Raw genomic sequence first — 15,396 nt, forward strand, 5'->3', positions numbered from 1 at the left:
ACACACTCAAACACCCAACAATGCCTTAATACCATGTTTTTGAGACATAATTATGTTTATCCTGATCATTTGAGAGTTAGAGCAGCTAATGTATCTAATCAAATATTGATGCAGTCATCTAGATTTAGCTCTCCAGCAAATCCTTCCCAATGCATTTTTGTTAACAGAACTATAAAAGCTATTTATACTATTCTTCTCAAAAGGCTTACTCGCGTAGTCTGGATCTATGGATACATATTAGTAAATTTCACCACAGCTCATGTGTTCAGGTGATGAGAAGAGTTCAGCATGCAAATAATGAAGTGGTTCACCCCCTGCCCCAAAAAATATGAAGCAGAAAATTAAACTTGAATGTCTTTAGCTTTGTTATTCACAATATTCTTAAAATCACCTCTGATTCTTCAAACTACAGGGTACAATATAAAAAATAAAGCAGATAAACTGATGTAAGAACACCATGGCCCTATGGTCACTCAGTTACATTACAAACAAAACTAGCTGGCAAGATTTTCACCTCCTAAAGCTAAAAAGTGAGAATGCTTTTTAATATCTTTGGAAGTACCTATATTTAAAAATACAAAAATCAAGTAGAAAATTGCAACAGGAGGTGGTTAGTCATGTTCAGAAAAAGATTAGGATGATACTATCAATATAGATGATTGAAATGCATCTCTCTCTAGGCATGTAAAATTATACATAAATATTTTTAAAGTTTTTCTTCAATATTTACAGCCTTGTATTCATCATACATAGTTGACTGTTATCCATATTTTTGGTCTAATTTAACTTCATAAGGTTAACAGAAGGAACTGAACAAGCCTGGCTTAGCCACTAAGAGTTTCTATTGCCCAAGAATTATGTCTATGTCAAATTTCAATATCTTTCTTTTACAACTTTGGGGACTATGTTGCTAAATCCTTAATACATAATAAGGCTCCACCACTGAGCTCACCTGATCTAGACCAGAGCTTTCATTTTGGTTGTCTAGGTTATTATAAAAGCTAGGATTATAATCTTTAAATTTTGTTATTTATGGCAGAATAATAAAAAAAAATAAGAAATTGAGAAAACAGGGTATATCACTTTAAAGCAAAATTTGTTTCTCTGATTCTGTACGGCCACATTTTAATAATTTCTGGCTTTAGAGCGTTGTGTCCAAACAAGTTGTATTTGATTTTCTTTTCTTTTTTTTCCTTTTTCTTTTAAACACATGTTCTCCCCTTTCTCCTTTCCTCCCTCCTTTCCTCCCTCCTTTCTTCCCTTCCTTCCTCCTTTCTTTCTTTTTAAAGTTTACCATAAATTGACCCATCATAATTGCATATATTCTTTCACTTTCTTTTCTGATAAAAATAATTTCTATACCTAAATAGATTAAACTAGAACCAGAAAAACAATTTACTCCAGAATACATTAAAAATGTTTTTTGTTTTCTTTTGTTTTTTCAATGTGAACAGACCCAAATCATTTGGATTTAACTGAATTATCATGTGGAAAATATAGATCAGACTGGAAGCCAACTTTTCTCCCTCCTGTGAAAATATAGATAGGAAATGTCAGCTACCTAAGCTTCTATAAGACCTAACATATTAATTATCTTCAGCACAGTATTTAAGAACAGAAGAATTGGCTTCCCTTCAAAGGCCAAATGCCCTTAAAAGATATTTAATTAAAAAAATGTAATAATCTGGATTCCTGGCTACTAAATAATATAAATTCTAAAATATACCTATAAAACTTACTGGTTACTTTGAAATTTCATATAAAAATAAAAAATATCAAGCTCCATGGTCTAAAATCATTAATTGCCACAGAAATCACCCTAAATTATATGATTTTGGTTAACATTATGTAGTTTTTAATTTCTCTTAAAGATTTCATATGGTTCTTTCTATTTAAAGGTATATTATTATAATTATTAATCATAATCATAAATGTTTTCTGAAAATTAAAGTATGCAATATGGAAAGATTCATTTTATCGATTCAGCCCTTTCCATCCTTTAAGTTACACTGGTGATATAATTAATGACTAAAAGGCAGGAGTGTCTATGAACAACAGTAGCTTATCATTAGTGACTCTTAGTTTCTGTGTATCTGAAAATTCTATATTAAAAGTATTTGTTAAGCATTTTCAAACTCCAACACAATTAAACCCCAAACCATAAAAGATAGCACAAAATTCAATGATCTGTGTGTAAAACTAATTCATGCACGACAGATATTTTGTGTTCAGATAGCAACTAATCATCAGGGGAAAACAACAAACCAAACACAAGATTCAACAAGTCAATTTTTCGTAATAACCTTCAGAAAACTAGTTCTTGCACATGAACACATCACAAGAAGGTAATCTTACTTTGATTACTCAAGAAAGCTCTGATTTAGAGGAAATAGGAATAAACTGAATATATGTAGCATTCTTACCTGAAAGACATTCTTTCTGCTTGATTTTTCCTTGGCCCATTCTATATGTGCCCCATACAAATCCACACTTTCTGCTTTGTGCCCAGTTTTCTGTAAACCAAAATGAAATAAGATTAAAAAGCATATAACATTGTAGATACATTTCAAAGAAAATAGGTTTTATTGAGTTAGTAGCTATACATAGTTATAATATAAAGCCTTGCTCCAATCTCCTGGAAACCTAATTTGAAGGAATTTTTCATTTGAGACTTTATAATTTTTTTTTTTTTTTTTTTTTTTTTGCCGTTTTTGTGGCCAGGGCTGGGTTTGAACCCACCACCTCTGGTATATGGGGCCGGCGCCCTACTCCTTTGAGCCACAGGCGCTGCCTGAGACTTTATAATTTTTACCATATAAAATTAGAAGTCTATTTTTTAAATTATATCACTCATTATAGATAATATAAAAAATAATATTTAAAATGTTGACATTTTGAAATAGTGTTTTTAGTAATTATTAAAAAAAGTTTAAAATCTGCTACTCAATAATGTGGAATATTGCTATTCAATTGATAACATAAAACCATTGTAAGTCACAAATTATTACACTTTAAAGGAAAAGAAAAATTAATAAATCATACTATAATGCGAAAAATTGTTAATTTTTAGTTTTGTGACTTTAGAAACGTTATTTAGAGCCTTGTTACATACATCATCTGAGAAGTGAGCAGGCAGATTAATTAATCTCAAAGACTCCTTTTAGGTTTGTGTTTCCTATATTAACAAACTCAGTAAATACTGTATTTATTGTACCAACTATGCCTTCTGGAAATTCACAATTTAGATATTAAGATTATACATGTAAGTATATGTATAATTTTATTTAATAAATGTAATACATACTAAATAGATTATAATGTATAGTTTCTTTATCATTACCCAATTACAGTGTAGATGTTAGTTAAAATTTGTTTTTATTTTGATAATTCATAATAATAAATTTATAGGAATATCATTTATATTTGCTGCTTCTTATTTTCATTTGATACAAGTGAGTCACACATATAATTTTAAATTTTCATAACTCCAATTATTAAACATTTTTAGTAACTAAAATTTATTAAAGAAAAACCATTACTTTATCAGTTTTAATATACATAGCCTATAATAGTTTTTTGGGCAATGTTTTCAACATGAACGTGAGCATAATACATAAAATAATAATATAATGGTAAAAATATTGAAAGATATTATCTGTCACATATGTTGCCTCATAACTATTTTGTCTAATTCTATGAGCTTAATAGAAATACTATTTGTCTGAAGCCACATCTCTGGAATTTTAAAAAATAAGTTGTGAGGGCTTTTGGGGGGGGACAACTGTATAATTTTTGTTCAAAACATTGTACAAGCCAAGCATAAGTTTCCTGCAGGATAAATTCAGTTGACAGGATAAAAGTTATAATATACCTGCCTTTCCCTTTTTTATTTAATAGTGACTTCATAAGAAATTCCTCAAGATTTGCCATCACCTTTAAATACCTCATATTTTGATCCATGAAAGTGTTTAATGATTTACCCACACTTTGCCAGCCAGGCGATTACTATTGTGGAAAATCTCAAAGTATGATTATGGTGTTCATTGTTAGGTGATTTGTGATGCAGGAAAATTAAAAACGACATCCTTCCTATAGAGTTAATTAAATTAGGTGATACTCAGAACCAACAAAAATAATCACTAATAATAACAAAGGGATTATCTTTTCTATATAATACAGTCTTATATGTAGTATTATATATATAATATATTTTATATAACAAGCACTTTTTATGTGTCAAACCCTTCCTTAAGTTCTTTACAACTATTATTAATAATTCATTTCAATCTTACAGCAGCTTTATGAAGTAGGTATTCTTATTATTACCATATTTCAGGTAAGAAAGTGTGTCAAATGATTCGTTAAATTTCCTCAAGATAACAGAGCTAGAAATTGAGGGGCCAGGATTTAGATGCCGGCAGTGTCGCTCAGAGCCTATTCTTCACCACTACGCAGGGCTTGAAATTTGCCTATACGCTGTGCTCAGACTCATGCTTAAACATGTATGAATTTGGGGAAAGTTATGGCTTGCACACTAGACTCTAGGACAGGCATAGTGATCTTGCTTTTGTCCTTTGCTGTTAAACTTGATCTCGCAGTAGGTCCTTTGCCCTACCTTTTTGCCTAGAATATTTCCTGATCTTCACATGGCCAGTTCCCTCTTATCCATTAGGTCCCAGTTAAATGTCACCTTGTTAGAGGTGTTTTCTGATTGTCTTGTATAAAAGAGTTGTGCTTCAGTGCTCCTGGTTACTCTCTGGCTCACTACTTATTTTAATTTCGCTGCAGCCCTCCTCCCGACAGAAATTAACATATATATTTTTATATGCTGACCGTCTGTGTCCTACCCCCCCTCCATTTGAATTAAGCTCCCTGAGCTTGGGCCTTGTTTGCCTTTCCCTCCACTGTTTTTCCCAATGTGTGGAAGATTGCCTGGCCCATAGTTGTTGTTCAATGAGTATTTGCTGAATTAATGAATGAAGGAAAAATACCAAAATGCAACTATCATTTGTGATTTGGAAGGGAGACTTGGGTATCTTAAAATTCCAATTTTACAAAAATTAAGATTTGTATTTTTTTCCCAATGGGTATGAAGTCTTTGGTTTGTGATTTAGAAGTGACAAACGGTTTAATGGACTCATATTTAGATAGAATGTGGGATGTCACGGATCATTCACTGAGCAATTATTGTACACCTGCTGTGTATCAATGTGGGAGTCACTTTGCTGGGCACTGGGCCTCCAGGTTAAAGGAAAATATTGGCTCTTCTTTATGGATCCCATATTAGCCTCAGTATCTGTAATATTACCTATAGACTCCATAGGATACAGAGGAAACCTGTGGGTAAAAAGCATTCTAAGCTTTCCACAGTCTTATCATACTCTAGTGATGTCAATCTCGAAAATGTTCTTGTCAGCATCATGGACTAAATCACATGGCAGCTGGCTCAGGTTTCTTGCCCTCGGAACTCTCTCAATAATCTCATGGCATCATCCACCTGAGCACTTTCTCCACATCGCCCTGTCTCTTCCATTCCTCCTGATCTCATCCCTTCACTTCCTCTCCACTTCAGAAGTCTTTGTGCTGCTTCTCACTCCAAAATCCCACTTCCAGAGCTTTCCTCACTGCCACTCTGTTGTCATGTGTGATTCTGAAGTTATTGAAATCGTCCACTTTTGTGCAGTCTCCCAGCCTCTCAAGCCCCTCTTGAGTTCACTTCTTTTGTGACCAGCAGTGGTCCCTGATTCAACAGTCAGCAACTCCCTCCACTGATACCCTTCTCATCTGCTTGTCCCTCTGTGATCTTTCTCATACCACCGAATACTGGACTAACAAGACCTCCTTCGGCTGGGTCTTCGACTTTGCTGGGTAAACTTTTGATGTGTTTCTGGTCCCTTTCTCTTCTTCCTCATGACACCTCTTTTCCAAAGCTTTGGGCCTCATTAGTCTGCCCCATCCAGTGATTTACTCCTACTTCACAGGCATCATGGAGTTTTTGTGCTGGAAACTTCGCAAATTTTCACACTTTTCATATTTAGTTTGTATAATTAAAATAAAAAAATATATAAACTTTAATGACAGCTTCCTATCTTGCTCTATGAACACTTTATATTGATATCTCATTTATCCCTTAAAACAATCTGATAAAAATATTACTATTGCCTTCAACTTACACATGAACAATCTCAAACAGGTAGTGACCAGGTGCCTTATGTAAGATCACACACTCAGGATGTGCCCCACCTGAGATATGAACTCACTTTTATCTGACTCCAAGTTCCAAGTCCTTGATCACAACAGAATACATGGCCTCCCCACCATACCTCTATCTTCCTCCTACTAGTTTATTTACCTAAAAATCAATGCCTTTTTTAGGTCCAAGAACAAGTATTCACATATTTTACTTTTTCTCTATAAGTGTCAACATTTCTCACTTTCCCTCTGGCTTCCAAATTCCAGGCCTGGATCTGTGACTCTTACCTAATGAACTTGCTTGCCTGGATATGACAAGTTGCTGCTACCAGTATCAACATTACCTGGCCCATCAGTGCCACATGGTCCATAAATGACCCACAAGGCATGCCCTGTCTTGCCCCAAAGGGAGCTCAAAGCTTATACCTCTCTAGTTCCTAATTTTATCCAATCTTGTGTCTTATTTTCTGAGCTGTCCCTTTCTCCTACTCTCAAATGGATTATATCATTTAGCTTGTAACTATGCTCAATTCAATTCTTTGTACCAAAAAAAAAAAAAAAAGGAAAAGCAAGCATCAGCTCCACAACCTGACTTTTTCTTGGTCTTACCTATTTCCCTTTCATTATTGCCAGATTCTTCCTTGTTTTGCATTCACATTCTGTCTGATCATGTTCCATTCTCTCCTAACCACTGACATCTGACTTTTCTAAAAGGTCTTGACCATTCAGATCAACACAATCTGGTGCCGCTCTCATTCCCTCACACTCTCTCAGGCAACATGGCGGGTGTGGAGGAGGCAGCGGCCTCGGGAGCCACCTGAATGGTGACTTGGATGCAGATGACAGGGAGGAGGAAGCTGCCTCTATGGCTGAAGAAGCAGCCAAGAAAAAAAGATGGAAGAAGAAGAAGAGTAAAGGGGCTGCTGCAGTAGGGCAACAAGAACCTGATAAAGAATCAGGAGCCTCAGTGGATGAGGTAGCAAGAAATTGGAAAAACAAGCATTGGAAGAAAAAAAGAAAGAGATGATGATGATGAAGATGGAGATGGTGATGGGGATGGAGCAACTGGAAAGAAGAAGAAGGAGGAGGAGGAGGAAGAAGAAGAAGAAGAAGAAGAAGAAGAAGAAGAAGAAGAAGAAAAGGAAGGAAGGAAGGAAGGAAGGAAGGAAGGAAGGAAGGAAGGAAGGAAGGAAGAAAGGAAGGAAGGAAGGAAGGAAGGAAGGAGAGATCAAAAGTTCAAACAGACCCTCAGTTCCAATATGTGACCTGTATCCCAATGGTGTATTTCCCAAAGGACAAGAGTGAGAATATCCACCCACACAAGATGGGCAAACAGCTGCTTGGAGAACTACAAGTGAAGAAAAGAAAGCCTTAGATCAGGCCAGTGAAGAGATTTGGAATGATTTTCGAGAAGCTGCAGAAGCACATCGACAAGTTAGAAAATATGTTATGAGTTGGATCCAGCCTGGGATGACAATGATAGAAATCTGTGAAAAGTTAGAAGACTGTTTACGCAAATTGATAAAAGAGAATGGATTAAATGCAGGCCTGGCATTTCCTACTGGGTGTTCTCTCAATAATTGTGCTGCCCATTATACTCCCAATGCTGGTGACACAACAGTATTACAGTATAATGACATCTGTAAGATAGATTTTGGAACATGCATAAGTGGTAGGATTATTGACTGTGCTTTTACTGTCACTTTTAATCCCAAATATGATACATTATTAAAAACTGTAAAGGATGCTAGTAATACTGCAATAAAGTGTGCTGGAATTGATGTTCGTCTATGTGAACATCATAGACGTTGGGGAGGCCATCTAAGAAGTTATGGAATCCTATGAAGTTGAAATAGATGGGAAGACATAACAAGTGAAACCAATCCGTAATCTGAATGGACATTCAATTGGGCAGTATAGAATACATGCTGGGAAAACAGTGCCCATGGTGAAAGGAGAGGCAACAAGAATGGAAGAAGGAAAAGTGTATGCAATTGAACCCTTTGGTAGTACAGGAAAAGGTGTTGTTCATGATGACATGGAATGTTCACATTACGTGAAAAATTTTAATGTTGGACATGTGCCGATAAGGCTTCGGCACCCTTGCCTTCTGCCGCAGATGGCTTGATCGCTTAGGAGAAAGTAAATATTTAATGGCTCTGAAGAATCTGTGTGACTCGGGCATTGTAGATCCATATCCACCATTATGTGACATTAAAGGATCATGTACAGCACAGTTTGAACATACCATACCGTTGCGTCCAACATGCAAAGAAGTTGTCAGCAGAGGAGATGACTATTAAACTTAGTCCAAAGCCACCTCAACATCTTTATTTTCTAAGCTTTGTTGGAATACATTATACTAGAATTAATTTGCAACATGTTGTCTGTTTTAACCGTGGACCTTTGTAATACTTTTTATTCATGTTAAAAAAGAAGGAATTTGATCAAAGGCAAACGGTCTAATTAACCAAGGAAAAAGCTTTCAGGACTTTTCAAATGTTAACTGTTTTAGTTTCTCCTGTCTAGGAAATGCTATAAAGCTTAAATTAGTTAGGAATGACTTAAACATTTTGTTTTGAACATCTAAGGGATGCTTTTTGGATGTTTATATTGCCATATTCTTACTTGAATGCTTTGAATGACTACATCCAATTCTGCATCTATACTCTCTGGTATTGCTTTTTAACCTTCCTGGAATCCATTTTCTAAAAAAAATAAAGACATTTTCAGATCTGACAAAACAAACAAACAAACAAACAAAAAAACAATCTGGTGCCCTTCTTTCCCATCAGCATCTTACCTGAACTCTGTATTCTGAACTCTGTATCGTTAGCTTCTGTCGACCTTTTTCCTTAAAACCCTCTTGTTCCTGAGCTGTAAAAATACCATATTTTCTTTCCAAATTCTTTCACTTTTTATGTCTCTTTGGGCAGGGCATGGTGGCTCATGCCTGTAATCCTAGCACTCAGGGAGGCTGAGGCGGGTGAATCACCTGAGCTGATGAGTTTGAGACCAAATTCTTTCTCTTTTTATACTCTTCCTTCCTTTTTCTTTCACTGACTTCTCTTCCTTTCCCCACTTCCTAATTGTTGGTAAGCCCTGGCATATTCTTCTAGGCCCTTGTTATCTCTCCCAGCTCACTGCTTCCAGGGGGTGTCAGTCATGTTCCCAGTCCTGTACCATCACCTGTCATTTGCTGACTCCTCGGGGGGTTACTCTGGCCCACAGCTTATTCCACATGCCAGAACTGTTTTTTCTTTCTTTTTTATTGTTGGGGATTCATTGAGGATACAATAAGCCAGATTACACTGATTGATTTTGTTAGGTAAAGTCCCTCTTGCAATCATGTCTTGCCCCCAGAAAGTGTGGCACACACCAAGGCCCCACCCCCCTCCCTCCGTCCCTCTCTCAGGCCTTTTCTACGCCGTCACTAGAGGATAGCACAGACTCTTCAGTGGAATCATTGTGTTCACAGACTTGGCCCCTTTTCTTTATGGCTTGTCTTCAAAAATAATCACTAATAATTTCACCTGAAAATTTTTTAACCCTTCGCCCTTTCTCTTGCCATCCAAAATCAAAAGGCACAGCAGCCCCAATTCCAGAATTAGCTTCATCTTCTCTATCTCATGATCATAACCTCAATTGAGTTTTTATTTTCTCCCACCTAAATTATTCTAGCTCTTGCCTTTGTGACCAATAAAAATATTTTCAGTTCATTCTTCACTTTTTTGACTTTTTTTCCCCCCTAAATTACAAACCTCACATTATTTTCCTGGAAAGCATATTATTGACAGGATAATGTTCAAATCTATCAGTGAGGTACATACAGGCTGCTTTGTATCCTCTCCTCCCCATCCTTCTTGTTTTCATTCCTTTTCCAATTATTCTCCTCATTAGTCCACATTAGCTATAGCCATGGCAGCAACCAAATACAACACGTTTCCACAATTATATACTTTTGGGATGTGAACATGCATTCATTCTTTTCACCCAGAATACATTTATCTCCCTCTTCAACCCAGCCTGCTTGCCTGCTCATTTTCACAATGCAACTCCAAGAAGGTCTCCACAGGTTCTCCTTATTGTTGGGCAAGTCACTCCTTTCCCTTTCTCCTACTTCAAAACATACTCGTTTGCAACCCTCTGTGTTATTCACAGGGTGAATTGTAACCATTTGGGGGGGCTGACTCTTCCCTCCAGCTATGCAGTCAGATAACTGGGTTTGTCTTACATTTATTTTTTCAAAATCTAGCCAAGTGGCCCACAGTAAGTGTTCAACAGATACTATTGAAACAATTGATGAACTGCATGGAGAATTATAATGAAAAATATCTGGGTTAGTCCAATATGTTAACAAAAACAAATAATACATCTCAGAATGAGATTTACAAAGTGGGAAATGCATAGGAAGTTAAAGCACAATGTTTCCATTTACACTGATTGTAGGCAAGAACTGAAGCAAATAAAGATTTGGTGTGGATTCATAAGTATCAAAGATAAATGTAAATTTATTTGAGTAAGATTAAAACCAACAAATACATTTAACCTCAGAGGAGAAAATTGAGACAAGTAGAGAGAGGACTGTGTAAAAATTGTACTGATCAGTAGTTCATATTCACAAAGCTACAGCAGAAAGGCCTAGGAATTATTAGAAGGGAAAATTTTCAGCATTTCAGTGTTAAGCACTGGAATAAGTAGTTCAGAAAAGTTGTAGAATTTATTTGGAAGATGATCAAGATTTTATTCAAGAAGCCTGAAATTAAAGACTCCTTTAATAGAAAACGTATTTCTGATTCTACAGCTATAAAACATAAGAAAAAAGTCTGTTAATAAACTGCATGATGCCAATGGATCATATTGTACATCATTATAAAAATAAACTTTTAAAAAACTGACTAAATATGAATTTAAAAATTGAAGAATGCACATATATTTCTTCTGGGGGTAAACTTAAAATAGAAATGACTGATTTTTAAAATACTGAAATAGAATTATGTAAGGGTGACTGTTTTTTGGACAATATAAAAGCCTCTTTGTTGGAGTGATATGAAGTTATTAAAAATTGATGCTAGGTCTTATCCACTTCTGATGTTTATTATGCTCTTAGTCCATCTTCATCATTTCCCAATAATAACTGATTGAGTATTTTCTCTCTAATATTTTTTGTCTCTGATTCAGATTAAGTTTTCCATTTTTCATGGGATATTTGGGGTCCATTGTCTTTTAATGTGTACTAATAAAATATCAAAGGTCAGATTTTGCTTGGTGGTAGTTTCCACGATGAAGACTGGGCATGTATGTAGGCAACAATCCTCTGGTCCTTCATCCTCCACCCTTATTACTAGATGTGGCTTAAAATAATGGACAAAGCTCAGAGTTTATGCAACAGGTTATTAGCTGCCATCTTTTTATTTTGGATTAATTGCTATTCCAGAATATAGACTCAAATGATCCTTATCATTCTTACATGTGAAATATAAAATCTGATTAGAGGGATTAAGTTTTATCACATAACTGGTTTTGATTCTGGAAAATTGTTCATGGAGGAGGATAAAACTCACTTATAAATTCTCATTTGGGCCAAATGATTTAGTAAAGAGTGCTGAATGGATACCTGATTTTATTAATGTCTAAAGTATGGCCCCTGTCACCATAGAAGATGATACTTTGATTATAAGATGTGAGTTTTATGTATATGAATATCAATGATGTCAATAATAACTGGAACTGCTTCTTCAATGAAATTTCTCAGTATATTACATGCCCAAATCAAACCAGATTTTCAGAAAAATAAAACTTTGCTAGTGATTTGGGGTACTAGAATGTTGGGTGTTTTTGTTTATTTTTGAAGAGAAAGTATTCTCTCTTTTTCAAGAAATGAGCATTTATTTCTGAATTAAAATCTTGTTATAATAAATATAATAGCTTCTACTCAGTCTATTTTTGTTATAAGCTGATACAGTTTTACATTTACATTACACAAAAAGGCTAATTTATTTCCTCAAGGTGACTATCTTGGGCATATTTCTGATGTCTCAGGTGCCTCCTCAGAGTCTCTCCTGTTGTTCACTGAACCCACCTCAGATGCCCCTCATTGGGTGAGGGTGAGGCCAGGGCCCTTAAGAAGCAGGCAAGTGAAGACTCTGGTTGGTGAAGAAATCGGAAGAAATGTGGAAGATAAATTCTGTTTCTCCTTCTGCTCCCTCCCTCCTACAAATTTTTTTTTCTTTTTTTTTTTTTGTAGAGACAGAGTCTCACTGTACCGCCCTCGGGTAGAGTGCCGTGGCATCTCACGGCTCACAGCAACCTCTAACTCTTGGGCTTACGCGATTCTCTTGCCTCAGCCTCCCGAGTAGCTGGGACTACAGGCACCCGCCACAACGCCAGGCTATTTTTTCTTTTTGTTGCAGTTTGGCCGGGGCCGGGTTTGAACCCGCCACCCTTGGCATATGGGGCTGGCGCTCTACTCACTGAGCCACAGGCGCCGCCCAGCCTACAAATTGTTTTAAGCTTTTCCTACACAGTCCCTTTGCAGCTCCCTTTCCAGCTGAGCAGCGCACCTGTCTGCTGAGGCTCCCTGCACAGTAGCAGCCAGAGTGGACACCATCCTGGAAACATATCCCAGGAACTGTTTCCTGTCATTTCCAGCCTCATTTCTTTCTGAGTTCATTCTCTGTGTCCTTGATTTGTACAAGTACCTCTCCCATAAAGCTTTGTTTATGTGATTGTTTTCAAAAAAAAAAAAATGTATATATAGGGTTGAGACAGCTAGTTTTGCTCTTGTTGCAGAGACGGATAGTTCTCCACCAAAATGTGTGCTGTGCTCTCTCTTCAGGGGTCTAGAGCTGTCACTGCAAGCAGCAAACCAGCTGGACATTCCATTTCTTCCCTATCTCCTTTTGCATCAAAATGTGACCAATTACTTAGTCCCACCACTGGCATCTGAGCAGAAACAATAGGACACCTCTTAGCTTAAGCCTTTTAAAGGTCATTAGGCTTTTTCCCAGGTTCTCTTTCCCCTTCTCTCATCTGCCTCTGCTCTTACCCACCACACTCCATTGCTTCATGTAGTAATAACTGCAATAATAAATATAATTACGATTTATTGTGTTTTCTAGGTGCTAGGCACATTACTCCAATTTTCTCACAAGTAGCTCGAGGAGATAGGTACTCTTTTAACCCTCATATTGCAAATGAGACAACCAAGATTACAGCTGCAAATATGTGAACCTGGGATTCCTAGCCTAGGTGGTCTGACTTGAAAGCCTCTGTTCCTACCTAATATGATATGCTGCTTCCCAGAGCAGTTCAATTTAGTAGGGAATTTTTAAGGAAGACTAAGTACATATAGTCCATAAATTAAGAAATACACTCTGGGATTAAGTTTATCTTAGAAAAATGTAAGCTCCAAAACAGATGCATTACACTGACCAAAATGATAAACCACAGAGAGGCAAGCTTTATAATTAAAATAGTTTTCTGAGAGAGCCTAAGGTGAGGTTTATTGAGGGACAGTAAACTATTATCCATTTATAAAGCATTCTATCAATTTCATGGATTTTTGTGGTTATTAAAAATTATATAAGATATAGAATTTATTATGGTTAATGGCCAAATCTTGAGAAAATTATAACTAGAGAACCTGGCTTCATTTATAGTAATATTGATCACTTGATCTCCTTTTTTTTCTTTCCAAAGCTTACATTAATAAAACACTAGAATTTAATTTCTTTTGTTTCTTTCTTTATTTCCATCTCTATCCACTACTCTCTAGATTTTGGACTGTAACCTGTTTTCCTAATTATTAAATGTTTGATGAGGCCATATGATGATGCAATACATATGGCTATACTAATAAGCTGCACCAAAGATAACCATGCTCACTTTGCAAGAGGACTACCATTATAAAAATTAAAATATAAACAGAGATTTTAAATGCCTTCATTAGGCTAAACTTGGTAGCTCTCTTGTTTGCCTCTCCATTTTTCATGAGATCCTTGAGCGGGGGTCTGAATAAGGCTCAGTACTCACTCTACAAAGATAAAATCATTCTATATTCATTTTGCACGGAAGAATACTCAATAATTCATGAATAGTTTTCTGATTGAAACTATTTTCATCTTTTTGCTAAATCACATCATTTTACTTCCATATATAAGTTTGTTTTGTTGTTAAAGTTATACTACAGTGGATGAGTATTGTATGCATTGCATTATTTAATTAATGCTTATGTTCATTATTCACACGGGAAGTAAAGAATATTAAAAAAGCAAACAGATTATTTTAATGAGGCTTTTTATACTACACCTTTTTTGCTTTTGAGGTTATGGCTGAATGAGTGGTTTGAACAAGTTAACCGTTTATTCACAGCCTTCGCAAAGTTTTCTGTCATTAGAAATAAAATTTTAAAAAAGTGAAATTCTTTTCTTTCTTTATTTTTCTTTTTATTAAGACATATACACATACATCATGAAAACATTTATGCATTTCTGGGGTACAATGTGTTCATTTTTTATATAATTTGGAATGTTTACATCAAACTAATTAATATAGCTTTCACCTCATTTACTTAATTATTGTGTTAAGACATTTGTGTTCTATACTTGATAGATTTGACTTATTCCCTTGCGATACACTTCATAGGTGTGTTCCCCCCATTTACCCACCCTCTATCAAACCTCTCCCATCTCCTCCCATCTTTTTCCTCTTCCCTCTTTCATCCAGGGCTATAGTTGTGATTTATCTTTCATAAGGAAGTGTGACTAATTATAAATTGGTTTAATAAAGGTACTGAGTACATTGGATACCTTTTCTTCTATTCTTGAGATACTTCACTAAGAAAGATATGTTCCAGCTCCATACATGTAAACATAAAAGAGGTAAAGTCTCCATCCTTTTTTAAGGCTGCATAGTATTCCATGGTATACATATACCACAATTTATTAATCCATTCATGGGTTAATGGGTACTTGGGCCTCTTCCATGACTTGGCAATTATGAATTGAGCTGCAATGAATAATTTGGTGCAAATATCTTTGTTGCAAAGTGATTTTTGGTCTTTTGGATATATAGAGGAATATATCCTAATAAAGGAATTGTGGGATCAAATGGCAGGTCTACTTTTAGATCCTTGAGTGTTCTCCAAACTTCTTCTGAAAGGAACGTATTAGGTTTCATTCCACCAGCAGTGAAGAAGTATTC

At 35.8% G+C, this 15,396-nt stretch overlaps 1 protein-coding gene and 1 pseudogene across 2 annotated transcripts in view; one reads left to right on the plus strand and one right to left on the minus strand.

Moving 5' to 3' along the window:
- Window positions 1-15,396, minus strand: part of LOC128579422 (rho GTPase-activating protein 15-like) — a 159,058-nt gene that overhangs the window by 107,004 nt on the left and 36,658 nt on the right. For both annotated transcript variants that reach the window (XM_053581528.1, XM_053581529.1), the window contains exon 5: window positions 2,424-2,513. In XM_053581528.1, coding sequence (XP_053437503.1) covers window positions 2,424-2,513 — 90 coding nt within the window. The remainder of the gene's footprint in view (window positions 1-2,423; window positions 2,514-15,396) is intronic.
- LOC128579421 (methionine aminopeptidase 2-like) lies at window positions 6,972-8,539 on the plus strand (annotated as a pseudogene).

The sequence above is a fragment of the Nycticebus coucang genome, unplaced genomic scaffold (assembly GCF_027406575.1).
Source record: "Nycticebus coucang isolate mNycCou1 unplaced genomic scaffold, mNycCou1.pri scaffold_53, whole genome shotgun sequence".
Lineage (NCBI taxonomy): Eukaryota > Metazoa > Chordata > Mammalia > Primates > Lorisidae > Nycticebus > Nycticebus coucang.